Consider the following 16,927-nt stretch of genomic DNA (forward strand, 5'->3'; position numbering starts at 1 on the left):
TATCATAGTTTATATGCTTGAAAAAAGACACTTGCCCATCAAGTTCAACCAAGGAAGGGAAGGGATTGGATAAGGAAGGGATTTAGGGGAAACAATCCTATATAGCATAACCATCAATGTTATTTAGGTGTAAAAAGACATCTAGACCCTTCTTGAAGCTCTCTGCTGTCCCTGCTGTGCTCTGCTCCTGAGCTCTGCTATTCCACAGAGTGACAGTGATTAAACCTTGTTTTCTCCAGACGGAGACAGTGCCCCCTCGTCTTTTGATTTGATTTCATCTGGAACAACTTTCCACCATATTTTTTGTATGGACCATTCATATATTTATATAAATTAATCATGTCCCCTCGTAGTCGTCTCTTTTCCAGGCTAAATAAATCTAGGTGTTCTAGGGGGGTCCTAGTCCTAGGTCGTAGTCCTGGGATTAAATATAACAATTAACATATCATCTTTCATGTGGCTTAGAGCTGATTTTTTTAATTCTATATCTCTTTTTGTAACAGTATACAAAACAAAGATGTAAATCCTTATCTTATGAACATATAGAAAAAATGGCATAAAATTCCAAGAAAAATTAAACAATAAAAGAGGGAGAATAAGGATAAAGAAGGACCATAAAGGAAGGAAAGGAACAATGGGGAATCAGCCAAGGAGGCGGAGCCAGAGTGCACTGCTGATCACTATTACTCGCACCCGTTAATGTTTTGCATATACTGTACAATATCTTCAGAAATAAATGATAATGGACCCAAAAATGGCAGGGATAAAGGTGTTCAGCACTTGGAATGAATCTCCATTCAAGACGGCAATGGGACTTACTAGGTTCTTATTTATTCCTGTTGCTTTTGATAGGTCAAATAAAATAACTTAAATACTTTTTGTTTTGTGGCGGTTCTTTTTATTGTTACTTTGCAATGCGTTTTAGCTTGTTACTCGAGCCTTCGTTAGGCATATATTGTATGATGTTCTGATCCCCTACTGCCAACACCTGCCAATACTACAACTACTACCCATAAGCCGCCCATCTACTGCCACGCCAGGCCGCTACTGCTGCTCCTAATTCACAGTTGCTGGTACTTACCCCATAACTTACCCATCCTTTACTTTAATTATTCTTCTGTCATTAGTAATTGAGGGTACATTAAGGGTTTGTCCAAACAAACCTTACACCCTGCCCTTGTCTTTGTCTTTTTGACCACTTTGGCCAAAAATACTTTATGACACATTTATAAAGGCTTTTATACCTTTTCTTACAATTTTCTGAGTCGTCCGACAGAGGGGTCCTAGTCCTCGGTAAAGGCGGCGTGGCCGCATGTGAAATATTCTGCGCACCAAGAGACCTAGCCAGTGCACCACATTGCGACACACAGTGTAGACCGCCTAAAAGCAGGTCTAGAATAGAGCCGCACCGTATTAAACTGCACCAGAATTCATCATCACAATGATAAGATACAAAGTTATACAAAGGAAATTATTGGGCCGTAACCAGTAATATCAAAACACAAACAAACAATAACCTAAACAATTCTGAATCTACAAGTGCCTTATTGTATTAATTAATTGGCACATGAAGGAAGGTCTCCCTATACTGTTCTCTGTGTGATCTAACCCTAAAACTGCTCCTTTGGACTGAAATAACCAAATACATTGGATGCATTGGATTTCCCATAACTGACTGAAACTTTAATCTACATTTCAGCACAACTTTGGAACTATCAAGGGTAGAGATGAGCGAGCACTAAAATGCTCGGGTGCTCGTTATTCGAGTCGAATTTTTTCTGATGTTTGAGTGCTCGTTTCAACTAACGAACTCTATTGAAGTCAATGGGAGACTCGAGCATTTTTCAAGGGGACCAAGGCCCTGCACAGGGAAGCTTGGCCAAACACCTGGAAACCTCAGAAAATGATGTAAACGCCACGGAAATGGACAGGAAACAGCAGGGGCAGCATGCATGGATGCCTCTGAGGCTGCCTAATCACACCATTATGCCTAGTGAGGTGAGATAGCATCTAAAACACCTAATAATTGACCCTGACTCTATAGGGGACGGCATGCAGAGGCAGCGGCAGCAGGCTAGAGAGTGTCATGGCGACATACCCTAAATGGACTCAGGTTTCAAACCAATTAAAAAAATTCCTTTTGGCGAGGATAACGTGTAGCACTGTATGTATCAGTATGTGGCCTGGTTATGGCGGCAGAGAGGAACCAAAGGAGGTGAGCAAGAAGCGCTGAATTGATTTTCTATGTGAACAAAAGGTTGATGGTATATTTAGTCGATAACACAGCATGGCGGCGACAGAGTGACCAAGTTCCATAACGTATCTGGTGAAACACCCGAAAAATGAGCCTGACACAGCTCGTTTGCTAAGGGGACGACATGTGGAGGCAGCTATGTGGACGACTTTTGGAGGCAGCTATGGAGACGACATGTGGAGGCAGCAATGGAGACAACACTTGGAGGTAGCAATGGAGACAACGTGTGGAGGCAGCTATACAGACGACGTGTGGAGGCAGCTATATAAAGGGCGTGTGGAGGCAGCTATAAAGATGACGTGTGGACGCAGCTATAATGACGACGTGTGGAGGCAGCTATAAAGACGACGTGTGGAAGCAGCTATAAAGACGAAGTGTGGAGACTGCTATAAAGACGACGTGTGGAGGCTGCTATGGAGACAATTACAATTGGAAAGTGCCTGTATGTGGCAGTCCATAAAAGTTTTCAAAACAGGGGACCGGGTAGGTGGCCCTCCAGAAAAATTAAATAGATAGAGTACCTGTATGTGAAACTCCCAAAACATTTGCAATACTGAGGACCACGAATGTGACCCTCCATAAAAATGTAATACATAGAGTACTTTAGCTAGAGCCAGTTGGCCCTGGCAAAAAATAGCCAGTTGCCTCTGCTTAAGTGTACAAAGAGGAGGAGAAGGAGGACAATGAGGAGGAGGAGTGCATACATTATTCAGGTTGAGCTTCCTTCACCTGGAGGAGAATGGAAATCCTGAGAAATCCAGGCTTTATTCATCTTGATAAGCGTCAGCCTGTCAGGGCTGTCAGTCGACAGGCGTGTACGCTTATCGGTTATGATGCCACCAGCTGCACTGAAAACCCGCTCGGACAAGACGCTAGCGGCAGGGCAGGCAAGAACCTCCAAGGCGTACAGCGCCAGTTCGTGCCACATGTCCAGCTTTGAAACCCAGTAGTTGTAGGGAGCTGTGTGATCATTTAGGACGATGGTATGGTCAGCTACGTACTCCCTCACCATCTCTCTGTAAAGATCAGCCCTACTCTGCCGAGACTGGGGACAGGTGACAGTGTCTTGCTGGGGTGACATAAAGCTGGCAAAGGCCTTGTAAAGCGTACCCCTGCCAGTGCTGGAAAAGCTGCCTGCTTGCCTACTCTCCCTCGCTACTAGCGCTAGCGCTGTCAGAAGAGAAATACTGTTTCAGCTTGTGCAACAGGGCCTCGGGCAGGGGCCTCCATTTGTCCGGACAGGAAGCTCCTGCCCGTCACTGAATAGTGCTTGATGCGGGCGGAAGCGGGCGCTCGAGCACTATTACTGGAGTGATGTGGCCGGAAGACAACCCGGCACACATCGCTCCATGAACTAGGATGCGCGGCTGCGCACCCTTTCCTGTCTGGCCGCGGCAAGAAGAAACAAGACGCGGGACCCGAGGTGAGTATAAGGTTTTTGTTTTTTTTTTAATCAAACAGCATTAAACGATGGTAGGGGCGAAATATTTAAAATAATTAATTGGGGTGGGCATCATGTGAAATAGTTAATTGTGGGGGAGAACCATACTAAATAGTTAATTGTGGTGGAGAAGCATATTAAATAGTTAATCATGGGGGGGGGGGGCAGCATATTAAATAGTTAATTATGGGGGGGAAGCATATTAAATAGTTAATTAGGGGGGCAGCATATTAAATTGTTAATTGTGGGAGGGCAGCATAGTAAATTGTGTGTGTGGGGGATACAATGTTAACTCCATAATGCTCTGAGGCCTACATGTGCGGCGCAGAGGTGCAGGGCTGAGACCTCTTTATACAGAGGTATGGTTTGTTGCATATTGTAGCAAACACCCACCGTTATTACCCTCGATTGGTGCTAGCGCCGACCGCGGGTATTAACCCTTCTGATGCTGCCGCCAACATTTAAAGGAAGGTGGCACATTGGCGCCGCCATCTTTGCTCCGATCATTACTCACTCCCTGGGACGTCATGGGGGGGCAGCGATCGGTTGCCATGACAGCCTTGGGTCTTCGTCAGACCCAAGGCTGCATGGCATCTGCAGTTTCGTTACAATTTGCCAGTGGCTCATTGTAATGAATACTGTGTAAAAATGCCATACAGAGTAGTATACATACAGTAGTATATGGTAGGAACGATCAGACAATCTAGGGTTAAAGTACTCTAAAAAAATAGTAAAAAAAAGTTTAAAAAATAAATCTCCCCCTTTCCCTAGAACTGATACTAATGTATTAAACAGTAAAATTCACAAACACATTAGGTTTGGCAGTGTCTCAAAATGTCTGATCTATCAATATATAAAAACGGTTATTGCTGGTGTTGAACCACATTACTGAAAATAACGCCCAAATATCTAAAACCACTTTTACACCATTTTACATAACATAAAAAATATAATAAAAACTGATCAAAAGATCTCACAGTCCTCAAAATGGTAGCTCATCCCGCCAAAAAATAACTCCTCACGCATCTCAGTACCTTATATACTCAAGTATAAGCCAACCCTTATGTAGCCAGCACCTGCCCCTGATGTAGCCTTCCCCTGCCCCCGTATATAGTCAGCTCGTGCCCCGTATAGCCTGTCCCCTTGTATAGCCAGCTCCTGCCCTGATATAGCCTGCCCCTGTATATAGCCAGCTCCTGCCTCCGTTTATAGCCAGCTCCTTCCCCCGTGTATAGCCAGCTCCTGCCATCGTATATATATCGCCAGCTCTGGCCACCGTATAGCCAGCCCCCTTATATAGCCAGCTCCTGCCCCGTTATTCCTGCCCACGTATATAGCCAGCTCCTGCTCCGTATATAGCCATCTCCTGCCCCCCTATATAGCCAGCTCCTCCCCTGTATATAGCCAGCTCCTGCCCCTGGTAGCACTCAAAAGAAAAAAGTCAAAACTCACCTTTCCTGCGCCCCCACAGGTCTTCTCTTGTTCCGTCGGCAGCGTGTACAGAACTGCCGCTGTTGAGGGAAGAAGAGAAGACCAGCGGGGGTGCTGGAAAGGTGAGTTTTTATATTTCTTGACTCGAGTATAAGCCGAGTTTGAGGTTTTTAGCACATTTTTTTGTGCTGAAAAACTCGGCATATACTCGAGTATATACGCTATGAAAAAGTTATTAGCGTCAGAAGAAGACAAAACCCCTTTTTTCGTGATGAGGTTTTAATTTTTTTAAATGTATTAAAACTCAATAAAACCTGTATAAATTTAGTTTAGTAGTTTAGTATATATGATATATGTGGGGGGCACAGTGTGGTCAGTTGTGGTGTGAGGGGTATATATATTATATATGCGGGGGCACAGTGTGGTCAGTTGTGGTGTGAGGGGTATATATGATATGTAGAGGCACAGTGTGGTCAGTTGTGGTGTGAGGGATATATATGATATATGTGGGAGTACAGTGTGGTCAGTTGTGGTGTGAGGGGTATATATGATATATGTGGGGGTCACAATGTGGTCAGTTGTGGTGTGAGGGGTATATATGATATATGTGGGGGCACAGTGTGGTGAGTTGTGGTGTGAGGGGTATATATGATATATGTGGGGGGTACAGTGTGGTCAGTTGTGGTGTGATGGGTATATATGATATATGTGGGGTCACAGTGTGGTCAGTTGTGGTGTGAGGGGTATATATGATATATGTGGGGGGTACAGTGTGGTCAGTTGTGGTGTGATGGGTATATATGATATTTGTGGGGGCACAGTGTGGTCAGTTGTGGTGTGAGGGGTATATATGATACATGTGGGGGCACAGTGTGGTCAGTTGTGGTGTGAGTGGTATATATGATATATGTGGGGCACAGTGTGGTCAGTTGGTGTGTGAGGGATATATATGATATGTGGGGGCACAGTATCGTCAGTTGGTGTGTGAGGGATATATATGATGATGTGGGGGTACATTGTGGTCACTTGTGATGTGAGGGGTAGATATATGTGGGACACAGTGTGGTCAGTTGTGATGTCAGGGGTGTGTATATGATATATGTGGGGGGCACAGTGTAGTCAGTTGTGGTGTGAGGGGTATATATGATATATGTGGGGGCACAGTGTGGTGAGTTGTGGTGTGAGGGGTATATATGATATATGTGGGGGCACAGTGTGGTGAGTTGTGGTGTGAGGGGTATATATGATAAATGTGGGGGCACAGTGTGGTCAGTTGTGGTGTGTAAGGTATATATGATATATGTGGGGCACAGTGTGGTCAGTTGGTGTGTGAGGGATATATATGATGATGTGGGGGCACAGTGTGGTCAGTTGTGGTGTGAGGGGTATATATGATAAATGTGGAGGCACAGTGTGGTCAGTTGTGGTGTGAGGGGTATATATGATAAATGTGGAGGCACAGTGTGGTCAGTTGTGGTGTGAGGAGTATATATGATATATGTGGGGGCACAGTGTGGTCAGTTGTGGTGTGAGGGATATATATGTGGGAGTACAGTGTGGTCAGTTGTGGTGTGAGAGGTATATATGGTATATGTGGGGGCACAGTGTGGTCAGTTGTGATGTCAGGGGTGTATATGATATATGTGGGGGGCACAGTGTGGTCAGTTGTGGTGTCAGGGGTATAAATGATATATGTGGGGGCACAGTGTGGTGAGTTGTGGTGTGAGGGGTGTATATCATATGTAGGGGCACAGTGTGGTCAGTTGTGGTGTGAGGGGTATATATGATAAATGTGGAGGCACAGTATGGTCAGTTGTGGTGTGAGGAGTATATATGATATATGTGGGGGCACAGTGTGGTGAGTTGTGGTGTGAGGGGTATATATGATATATGTGGGGGCACAGTGTGGTCAATTGTGGTGTGAGGGGTATATATGATATATGGAGGCACAGTGTGGTCAGTTGTAGTGTGAGCGGTATATATGATATGTGTGGGAGCACAGAGTGGTCAGTTGTGGTGTCGGGGTATATATGATATATGTGGGGGCACAGTGTGGTCAGTTGTGGTGTGAGGGGTATATATGATATGTGTGGGAGCACAGAGTGGTCAGTTGTGGTGTGAGGGGTATATATAATATATATGGGGGGCACAGTGTGGTCAGTTGTGGTGTGAGGGGTATATATGATATATGTTGGGGCACAGTGTGGTCAGTTGTGGTGTGAGGGGTATATATGATATGTAGGGACACAGTATGGTCAGTTGTGGTATGAGGGATATATATGATATATGTGGGGTACAGTGTGGTCAGTTGTGGTATGAGGGATATATATGATATATGTGGGGTACAGTGTGGTCAGTTGTGGTGAGATGGGTATTTATGATATATGTGGGAGTACAGTGTGGTCAGTTGTGGTGAGATGGGTATATATGATATATGTGGGAGTACAGTGTGGTCAGTTGTGGTGTGAGGGGTATATATGATATATGTGGGGGCACAGTGTGGTGAGTTGTGGTGTGAGGGGTATATATGATATATGTGGGGGCACAGTGTGGTCAATTGTGGTGTGAGGGGTATATATGATATATGGGGGCAGAGTGTGGTCAGTTTTGGTGTGAGTGGTATATATGATATATGTAGGGGCACAGTATGGTCAGTTGTGGTATGAGGGATATATATGATATATGTGGGAGTACAGTGTGGTCAGTTGTGGTGTGAGGGGTATATATGATATATGTGGAGGCACAGTGTGGTCAGTTGTGGTGTGAGGGGTATATATGATATATGTGGGGGCACAGTGTGGTCAGTTGTGGTGTGAGGAGTATATATGTGAGGGGTATATATGGTATATGTGGGGGCACTGTGTGGTCAGTTGTGATGTCAGGGGTATATATGATATATGTGGGGGGGCACAGTGTGGTCAGTTGTGGTGTGAGGGGTATATATGATATATGTGGGGGGTACAGTGTGGTCAGTTGTGGTGTGAGGAGTATATATGATATATGTGGGGGCACAGTGTGGTCAGTTGTGGTGTGAGGAGTATATATGATATATGTGGGGGCACAGTGTGGTCAGTTGTGGTGTGAGGAGTATATATGATATATGTGGGGGCACAGTGTGGTCAGTTGTGGTGTGAGGAGTATATATGATATATGTGGGGGCACAGTGTGGTCAGTTGTGGTGTGAGGAGTATATATGATATATGTGGGGGTACAGTGTGGTTAGTTGTGGTGTGAGGGGTATATATGATATATGTGGGATCACAGTGTGGTCAGTTGTGGTGTGAGGGGTATATATGATATATGTGGGTGACACAGTGTGGTCAGTTGAGGTGTGAGGGGTATATATGATATATGTAGGGGGCACAGTGTGGTCAGTTGTGGTGAGATGGGTATATATGATATATGTGGGAGTACAGTGTGGTCAGTTGTGGTGTGAGGGGTATATATGATATATGTGGGGGTACAGTGTGGTCAGTTGTGGTGTGAGGGATATATATGATATATGTGGGAGTACAGTGTGGTCAGTTGTGGTGTGAGGGGTATATATGATATATGTGGAGGCACAGTGTAGTCAGTTGTGGTGTGAGGAGTATATGTGATATATGTGGGGGCACAGTGTGGTCAGCTGTGGTGTGAGGAGTATATATGTGAGGGGTATATATGGTATATGTGGGGGCACTGTGTGGTCAGTTGTGATGTCAGTGGTATATATGATATATGTGGGGGCCACAGTGTGGTCAGTTGTGGTGTGAGGGGTATATATGATATATGTGGGGCACAGTGTGGTCAGTGGTGGTGTGAGGGGTATATATGATATATGTGGGGGCACAGTGTGGTCAGTTGTGGTGTGAGGGGTATATATGATATATGTGGGGGCACAATGTGGTCAGTTGTGGTGTGAGGGGTATATATGATATATGTGGGGGCACAGTGTGGTCAGTTGTGGTGTGAGGGGTATATATGATATGTAGGGGCACAGAGTGGTCAGTTGTGGTGTGTGGGGTATATATGATATATGTGAGGGCACAGTGTGGTCAGTTGTGGTGTGAGGGGTATATATGATATGTAGGGGCACAGAGTGGTCAGTTGTGGTGTGAGGGGTATATATGATATATGTGGGGTACAGTGTGGTCAGTTGTGGTGTGAGGGGTATATATGATATGTAGGGGCACAGAGTGGTCAGTTGTGGTGTGAGGGGTATATATGATATATGTGGCTTTATAGTGTGGTCAGTTGTGGTGTGAGGGGTATATATGATATATGTGGGGGCACAGTGTGGACAGTTGTGGTGTGAGGGGTATATATGATATATGTGGGGGCACAGTATGGTCAGTTGTGGTGTGAGGGGTATGTATGATATATGTGGGAGTACAGTGTGGTCAGTTGTGGTGTGAGGGGTATATATGATATATGTGGGGGCACAGTGTGGTCAGTTGTGGTGTGAGGGGTATATATGATATATGTGGGGGCACAGTGTGGTCAGTTGTGGTGTGAGGGGTATATATGATATATGTGGGGGTACAGTGTGGTCAGTTGTGGTGTGAGGGGTATATATGATATATGTGGGGGTACAGTGTGGTCAGTTGTGGTGTGAGGGGTATATATGATATATGTGGAGGCACAGTGTGGTCAGTTTTGTATGTAAGGGTCAGGTGTGAGGAGAATATAAGATGATGCCAACCATGTCTGTTTTATAAACCCGCAGAGAGTTATGGATGGAAGAAGTCTCCTGGAAGATCAGACAGAAGGGAGGAGACAGCATCAGGGACGTCACCTGTAAGTCATTGGATCACACTGCCGCCTCTGTGCAGTACTGGTGTCTACTACTATATGGTTACTATAAGCTGGTACATTTTGGTCTGTGTATAGTTTATCATATAGTATTGCAGTATTATCCAGTCATTATGTAGTGGTAATAATCATGATGTAGTGTTATTATTTGGGCCTTGTACAGAGGTGTCATTAGTGATATTGTCCTGTGCTCGGTGATGTTTGTATAATAACAATATAGCGGTAAATATAATCAGTAAATGGAGTTTATAGATGGTAAATTATTGGGAATACTGGTCATGTTGCGGTAATCCTATGGGTCAGTTTCGAGGGATCATTTGCAAATAGTAGCGCTATTGTTTGGAATATTGGTCTTGTGGTACTTTTATTTGGTAACAGTATTGTGGTATCATTATACAGTAATAATATGGCAGGAGTATTTTTTAGTTTGTCATTGACCAAAAGGCTCTTTAGGAGGCATAGTAGGCCTGAGAGACCATGACCGAGTTAGGCCCCGCAATCCTCGACGTCGGCAGTATATGAGCGGCCCCAGGGTCAGACTCAGTCCCAGCCTCCACCAAGTTAACCCAATGTGCCGTCAGTGACATATAGTGGCCCTGCCCGGCAGCACTCATCCATGTTTCTGTGCCACCCTGAGGACACCAATAAAGCAGAAAATAGAAGAAATTTAGATGATCGTTGTAGCTTCCCTCCAGGGTCCCATAAATAGGAAGAATTGTCAGGGCCGGAGCAGGAGCTACAATGATAATCCACATCTGTCCACACATTCCCACTCCTCCGGTAGTCCCAAGTAGCACTGTCACTTTAAAATAGCTCTGTGCACAGTAAGTCCTGGGCTGTCTGGAACTGAAGGAAGATACCTGGAGTCCTCTCTGGTGATGGCCTGAGTGCCCACAAAAAGGGCTCCGAGTGCCACCTCTGGCACCAGTGCCATAGATAAGCCACCACTGACCTATGATATGCAATAAATCAATTAGACTGTTTGTTACCGGTAGTTCATGATATTACCTAGAGTACAACATTGAGAGGGAGAGACCAGTCGCCCGTCTAGCGGGCTTCCTCAGGGGATCATCTGCTAGACGGGCGATACGCGTGGGGCACCACTGGTCTCTTCCTCTCAATGTTGTACTCTAGGTAATATGTTTCTATCCCTCCTGTTGGGGATTTTTTATGTTTTTATCTATTTTTCGTGTAATAATAAAAATTGGTTTGATTGATACACATCCACTTTTCTCTTCTCCTTAATATGCGGGGACACATTAGTAAATTCTCCCCAGTGTCTATACTCCATCAGCTTCTGAAAATGGAGACTTTTTCGCAGCTTTGAAGTAGGAAAAAGCATAAAACCTGTTGTGGTTTGGAGTGTTTTTCAACAATTGCTTTTAAAAAATTTCAAAAAAGTCTTTACCGAAACCGGTGTGTAAGTGTCACTGGGGCTATTTTCACGTTTATGTGTCACTATATCAAAAAAATAGAATTTCCCACATCCTACTGTCTGGGAAAGTACATCCTGCAGAGCTCAATGACATGAGGAAAAAGAGATAACTGCCTGTAGAGCTCAGATACAGGAAGAGAAGGAGAGAACTGCTTATAGAGATCAGAGACTGTAAAACCAGGAGATGGACTGGCGTAAGATTTGGAAAATGGACACTTTTCTGTGTTTGGAACAGGGAGTCCACTCTAGAAAGTATTGTAAAAAAGTATGTGATAGTAAAGAATTGGGAGGGCACTCACCATGTAGCGGTCACGATGTTCTTCAGGCACATCTTTTTATTAGAGAAAAATTAGTGTTACATATCAGGGGAGAGGGAGTGATACATGCAGGGCATAGCAAAAGCGACGTCTGTTTCGCACTGTCTGCGCTTCTTCTGGCTAGCTTTGGATCACAAGACAGCCAGAAGAAGCGCAGACAGCACAAAACAGAAAGTGGTCTAACGGTCGGATCCTCCGATCTAAAGGAATCAGGATTGAGTGTGTGTTAAGATTATATTGCCTGATTGAATCTATATGGTAATGACAACTTGCTGTGGGGTAAAGGGGGGGGGGGTTCTGCAGGTGAAATATAGATATTGCTCAGGGTTGGAGAAAAGCTAAACAGAGCAGAGTACACAGATATTCTTGAGCATTCTGGACCTATGAGTAGACAGGAGATTCACCTTTCAACAAGATAATGAGCAAAAAGCCAAGATTCTTATATGTACTCAGGATAACAAAATAAAACATTCTCTAATTCACTGTTATTAACAAAAATGCAGCACTTCACAGATATAAGTCCAAACTGTCTCTAGCAGTCCTGCTATATAGAATTTTGGTTCCCCTGGGATCCAACCGTAAATCTTCTGTCTATGGTCGGGCAGGACAGATTCTTCTAACGAATAGTTTCTCCTATCTGCATGATGCAGAGTGCTGTCTGCCCATCCCCCTTCCAAATGAGCTCAAACTGACACTTACTGTCAGCAAGCAGGGTGCAAGGACTAACTATAAAAGCAACAGGCAAGATAAGATCTTTATAGCAGAGGAAGGAGGCAAAGCTGACTGTATGTGTTATAGCTGAGATATTGTATAGCTGACAGTGAGTGTTATAGGTGAGTTAGAAGAGCTGAGTGTGTCATTGTGTGCTATATACATCTCATGGATCTCATCATCGCTCTTCTCTGCTCTGTATTATCTCTTTTTCTATGTGTCAGATACTAGTTAATGTTTAGAAGCTAAATAAAAGTGTAGATTAACCTGGAACCTGATAATCTAAGTACATTGTCAGCACACAGCATCTCATAGCACAGAGGGATCATGAAGTGTCTGCTCAGAGAGTACCCGCTTACACTTGTCTTACACTGATCATCACTTAGTGATAGGAGCTAAAACACCAATAACACTGAGTAACATTGGAAAGTAAGGGGGTAAAAAATAGAGCTTTCTTTCATGGGCAAATGCCTTTAATGTGAGGTGAACAATAACTGCTTCTGCAAAAGAATAAAAAATCTAAGATTTTTTGATCTCAGCATCTTCTTTTTACTAAAAGTTGTTTTACTTACTACAGAACATCAAATATTTCCTCAGTGTAGACTGGATCTCTTTGTTTCTTAGACTGTAGATCATAGGGTTCAGAAAAGGAGTCAGTACAATGTAGACAAAAGAAATAAACTTTTTAGTAGTAATTGAGTGTCCTCTGTAAGGGACTGTGTATGTGATAAACATGGAGCCATAATAAATAGAGACAACCACCAAGTGGGAGCTACAAGTGGAGAAGGTCTTCTGCCGACCCAAGGTGGAGATTCCGAAAATGGTGATAAAAATATAAACATAAGTTACTATTATAAATAAAAATGGCAAAAGAACAATAGGAACACTAATGATAATGACCTCAATGTCAGGAACAGTCGTATCTGAACAGGAAAGTTCTAGAAGAGGAGTGTAGTCACAAAAGAAATGGTCAATGACATTCAGGCCACAGAAATCTAAACCGCATTCAAGTAGAAGTGAGATCATCATTAACATAAAGCTGAGGGTCCACGATGAGAAGATCAGGAGGTATCTAAGCTGCGCGCTCATCACTGATGTATAATGTAGAGGGTTACAGATGGCCAAGTACCGGTCATAGGACATGGCCGTCAGCAGATAACACTCCGCACTGACTGCTACTCCATACATGTAAGACTGTGCCAAACACCCAACATAAGGTATAGCGCTCCCTTCCTTGATGATAACCTCCAGCATCTTAGGGACAACAGTCGTGATGAGGACCATGTCTGACAGGGCCAAATGTCCCAGGAAGAAATACATGGGAGAACATAGACGTTGGCTGGTGGACACCAGAACAATGATCAAGAGGTTCTCACATATCGTCATGGAATAGATGAGGAGAACAATAGAGAAGAAAGGCAACTTGTAATCATTCAGACCCGGGAATCCTAGAATAAAAAACTCGATGATGATGGTGGTGTTCAAGTCATGTTCCTTCATCTCGTAGTGTCTAGTGGTGACGTGATGAAGGTTCTGATAAGAACAAATAAATTGATTTAATTTTCTTCAGAAGATATTTTCCTTGCATAAAAATGTATCTTTTCTTTAGTTCTTTCTTACCCTCATCACACAATGAAATCAATATAAATGTATCGGTACTGGAAGAAATCTCCGCACTGCTACACAGGATGGTGGACATAATCCAGCCCAGGATATTGTCTCCTGTTTATATAACATAATCTGAAGCCCTTGTGGAAGGAAGCTGGAGACATCATTATCATATCGCAGACTCTCATGATATTTCCAAATACAAAATAAAAAATCCCTCCAGAGACAAAAAGGGACAAACTAAAATGAATAATAATAAAGAAAATAAAAAATGTAAAAGAGAATTGAAATCCAGCTGATTTATAAAGTATTTCCTTTACTATGACCTCCAGCAGAAGGACTCCCATGGGCTCCGATGCAAAGTGAAATATAGGTGCACATAAATATTTTCCCCATTCCCTATATACAATAAGGAAAAAGAAAGCAGTGGCAAAGGGGCTCAGCGAGGCAGCGGCGGTAGTAGTCGCTCAGTGCAGAGTGTTGGCGGTAAAATTACCACCTCGGTGGTGTGGCAATTTTTTGTAAAGACACCAGAGGAGCCGAGCGTGGGTATATGTCGTATCTGCGGGCAGAAAGTAAAGCATGGCCAGGGAGCTAACCTTGGCACTACGGCCCTGCGCCAACACATGCATCGTCACCATCCACTGGCCTGGGAGAAACGGGTGTCAGAAGTGGTCCATCCAACAGCAACAGCAGCACCTAGTGGCACACATGCTGTTTCAGCAAATCAAGGCTCTAGCACCTCTGCCGAAGGGAGCTGTTTGTCTTTGACATCATCTCCCGGTCCAGATGCTCCTGCTCCTCCGCTACGCATGGCGCAAGCAGTCATTGAGCGAGGCAATTAAAAAGAGACAACTGTATGCGTCCAGCCATCCTAAGGTGCAGAAGCTGACCGTGCTCTTGTTGAAGTTGTTGGTACTGCAGTCCCTCCCTTTCTAAGTCGTAGACTCTGCACCCTTCAGAGAACTAATGGCTTGTGCCGAACCGAGGTGGAGAGTTCCAAGCCTCAATTTTTTTTCCAAAAAGGCACTGCCAGCCGTTCACCATTATGTACAACAGAAGGTGGGCCAGTCCTTGAGCTTATCAGTTTCTTCCAAGGTGCACAGTTCTACATCTGGTTTGCCTGGGCGAAAGAAGTCACACAGGGGAGGAACTGCTCCATGTCATGCAACAAGAAATCGATGTGTGGCTTTCTCCGCGACAAATAAAAATCGGAACCATGGTGGCAGACAATGGAAGGAACATGGTGTCCTCGCTGCACCAAGGAGGGATGGTCCATGCGCCCTGCATGGTGCACGTGTTCAATCTGTTAGTCAACAAGTTCCTGAATTCTTCCACCCATCTGCAAGACATTCTAAAAGAACACTGTGCACGCACTTCAGCCATTCTTACAAAGCCAAGCACACCCTCCTTGAGTTGCAGCGCCACCTCCCCACTATATCATTGTGCCACCCTGCAGGCTCCTGCTACTCCTGCTTCTTATGCCACCTTCACACTATATCATTGTGCCACTCTGCAGGCTCCTGCTGCTACTGATGCCACCAACACACAATATCATTGTGCCACTCTGCGTGCTCCTGCTGCTGCTGCCACTGATGCCACCTTCACACTATATCATTGTGCCACTCTGCAGGCTCCTGCTGCTGCTACTGATGCTACCTCCAGATTCTATCATTGTGCCACTCTGCGGGCTCCTGCTGCTGCTACTAATTCCACCTCCAGACTGTATCATTGTGCCACTCTGTGGGCTCCTGCTGCTGCTGCTGCTACTGGTGCCACCTCCAGACTCTATCATTGTGCCACTCTGTGGCCTACCATGTTGACGCCACTTCCACACCTCTGACCTCATGCTGCTGGTGCCGCCTTTGGAGTTCTTTTTTGTCAAAGGCCTGATATTTTCAGGAAAACTGTAATGTATTATGGATGTTGCGTCTCTAATCTACAAATTAAAATGGAAAATTTCAACTTCTAATGCATTTCAAACTTCGTCATTGTGCCACAATGTGGCCTCCTCTGCTGTTGGCTATAAGGGCTCCTGCTGCTGCTGCCACCTCCAGACTCTGTCATTGTGCCACCCTGCGGGCTCCTGCTGCTACTGATGCCACCTCTACACTATATCATTGTGCCACTCTGTGGCCTACCATGTTGCTGCCACTTCCACTACTCTGACCTCTGACCTCATGCTGCTGGTGCCACCTTTGGAGTTCTTTTTTGTCAAAGCTTTCCCTGTTGCTGCCACCATGTTGCTGACACCTGTGTGCTCCTGCTGCTGCCGCCACCTCCACACTCTTATCATTGTGCCACTTTGTGGCCTCCTGTTGCCACTTCTGATACTGTTGCTGCCGCCAACTCCACACTCTGTCATTGGACCACTCTGTGGCTTTCCCTGTTGCTGCCACCATGTTGTTGCCACCTGTGGGCTCCTGCTGCTGCCACCACTCTATGACGTTGCCAGTGTTTAGTTTTCCCCTTCATTTCATCTTCAGAAGGATGAAAAGCTTCAGGATTGATAGCCAAAAGCAGGAGTGGATGCAGAACACACAGGACATGCAAGTATCCCATTTACTGCTCATCTCTGCATCATATTTTGTATCAACTCCTATTTGTTTTTGGCTTTAGCAATACTGATGGATTATTGACCGATTGAAAGAGGACACTGATTGATGAAAAGAAGGGCAAAATGATCAGTGCCGTCAATGCAAAATTACTGCTGACATCCTCTCCACTCTTTTGGGGGCAGAACAGGTTCTGTCGTAATCTATGGAATCATCTGATGTCAGTGTAAAAAGAGTGCACTCTGTGATGTTACAGTGGGATCTTGGCCCTCAGCTCGGTCCTTTCGAGCTGGCACAGACGTTACCTTGTCAGGCTGCGTTCCCGCTTTGCTTATTTAGTGAAATTGGCCTTTGTAAGTGCACATGGAAATGAAGATTGAAGCG

General features: G+C 44.7%; 1 protein-coding gene across 1 annotated transcript; it reads right to left on the reverse strand.

The window, feature by feature from the left end:
* Positions 1 to 12,944: 12,944 nt before the first annotated feature.
* Positions 12,945 to 13,880, reverse strand: LOC140128789 (olfactory receptor 5G29-like). Its single transcript, XM_072150492.1, has one exon. It carries the CDS (start codon positions 13,878 to 13,880, stop codon positions 12,945 to 12,947), a length of 936 nt encoding a protein of 311 aa, XP_072006593.1.
* Positions 13,881 to 16,927: the final 3,047 nt, after the last annotated feature.

The sequence above is a fragment of the Engystomops pustulosus genome, chromosome 4, assembly GCF_040894005.1.
Source record: "Engystomops pustulosus chromosome 4, aEngPut4.maternal, whole genome shotgun sequence".
Classification (NCBI taxonomy): Eukaryota; Metazoa; Chordata; class Amphibia; order Anura; family Leptodactylidae; genus Engystomops; species Engystomops pustulosus.

What these genes read in the sequence shown, in the direction of transcription:
- LOC140128789 (XM_072150492.1), bottom strand. Translation starts at nt 13,880, where the DNA reads ATGAAGGAACATGACTTGAACACCACCATCATCATCGAGTTTTTTATT.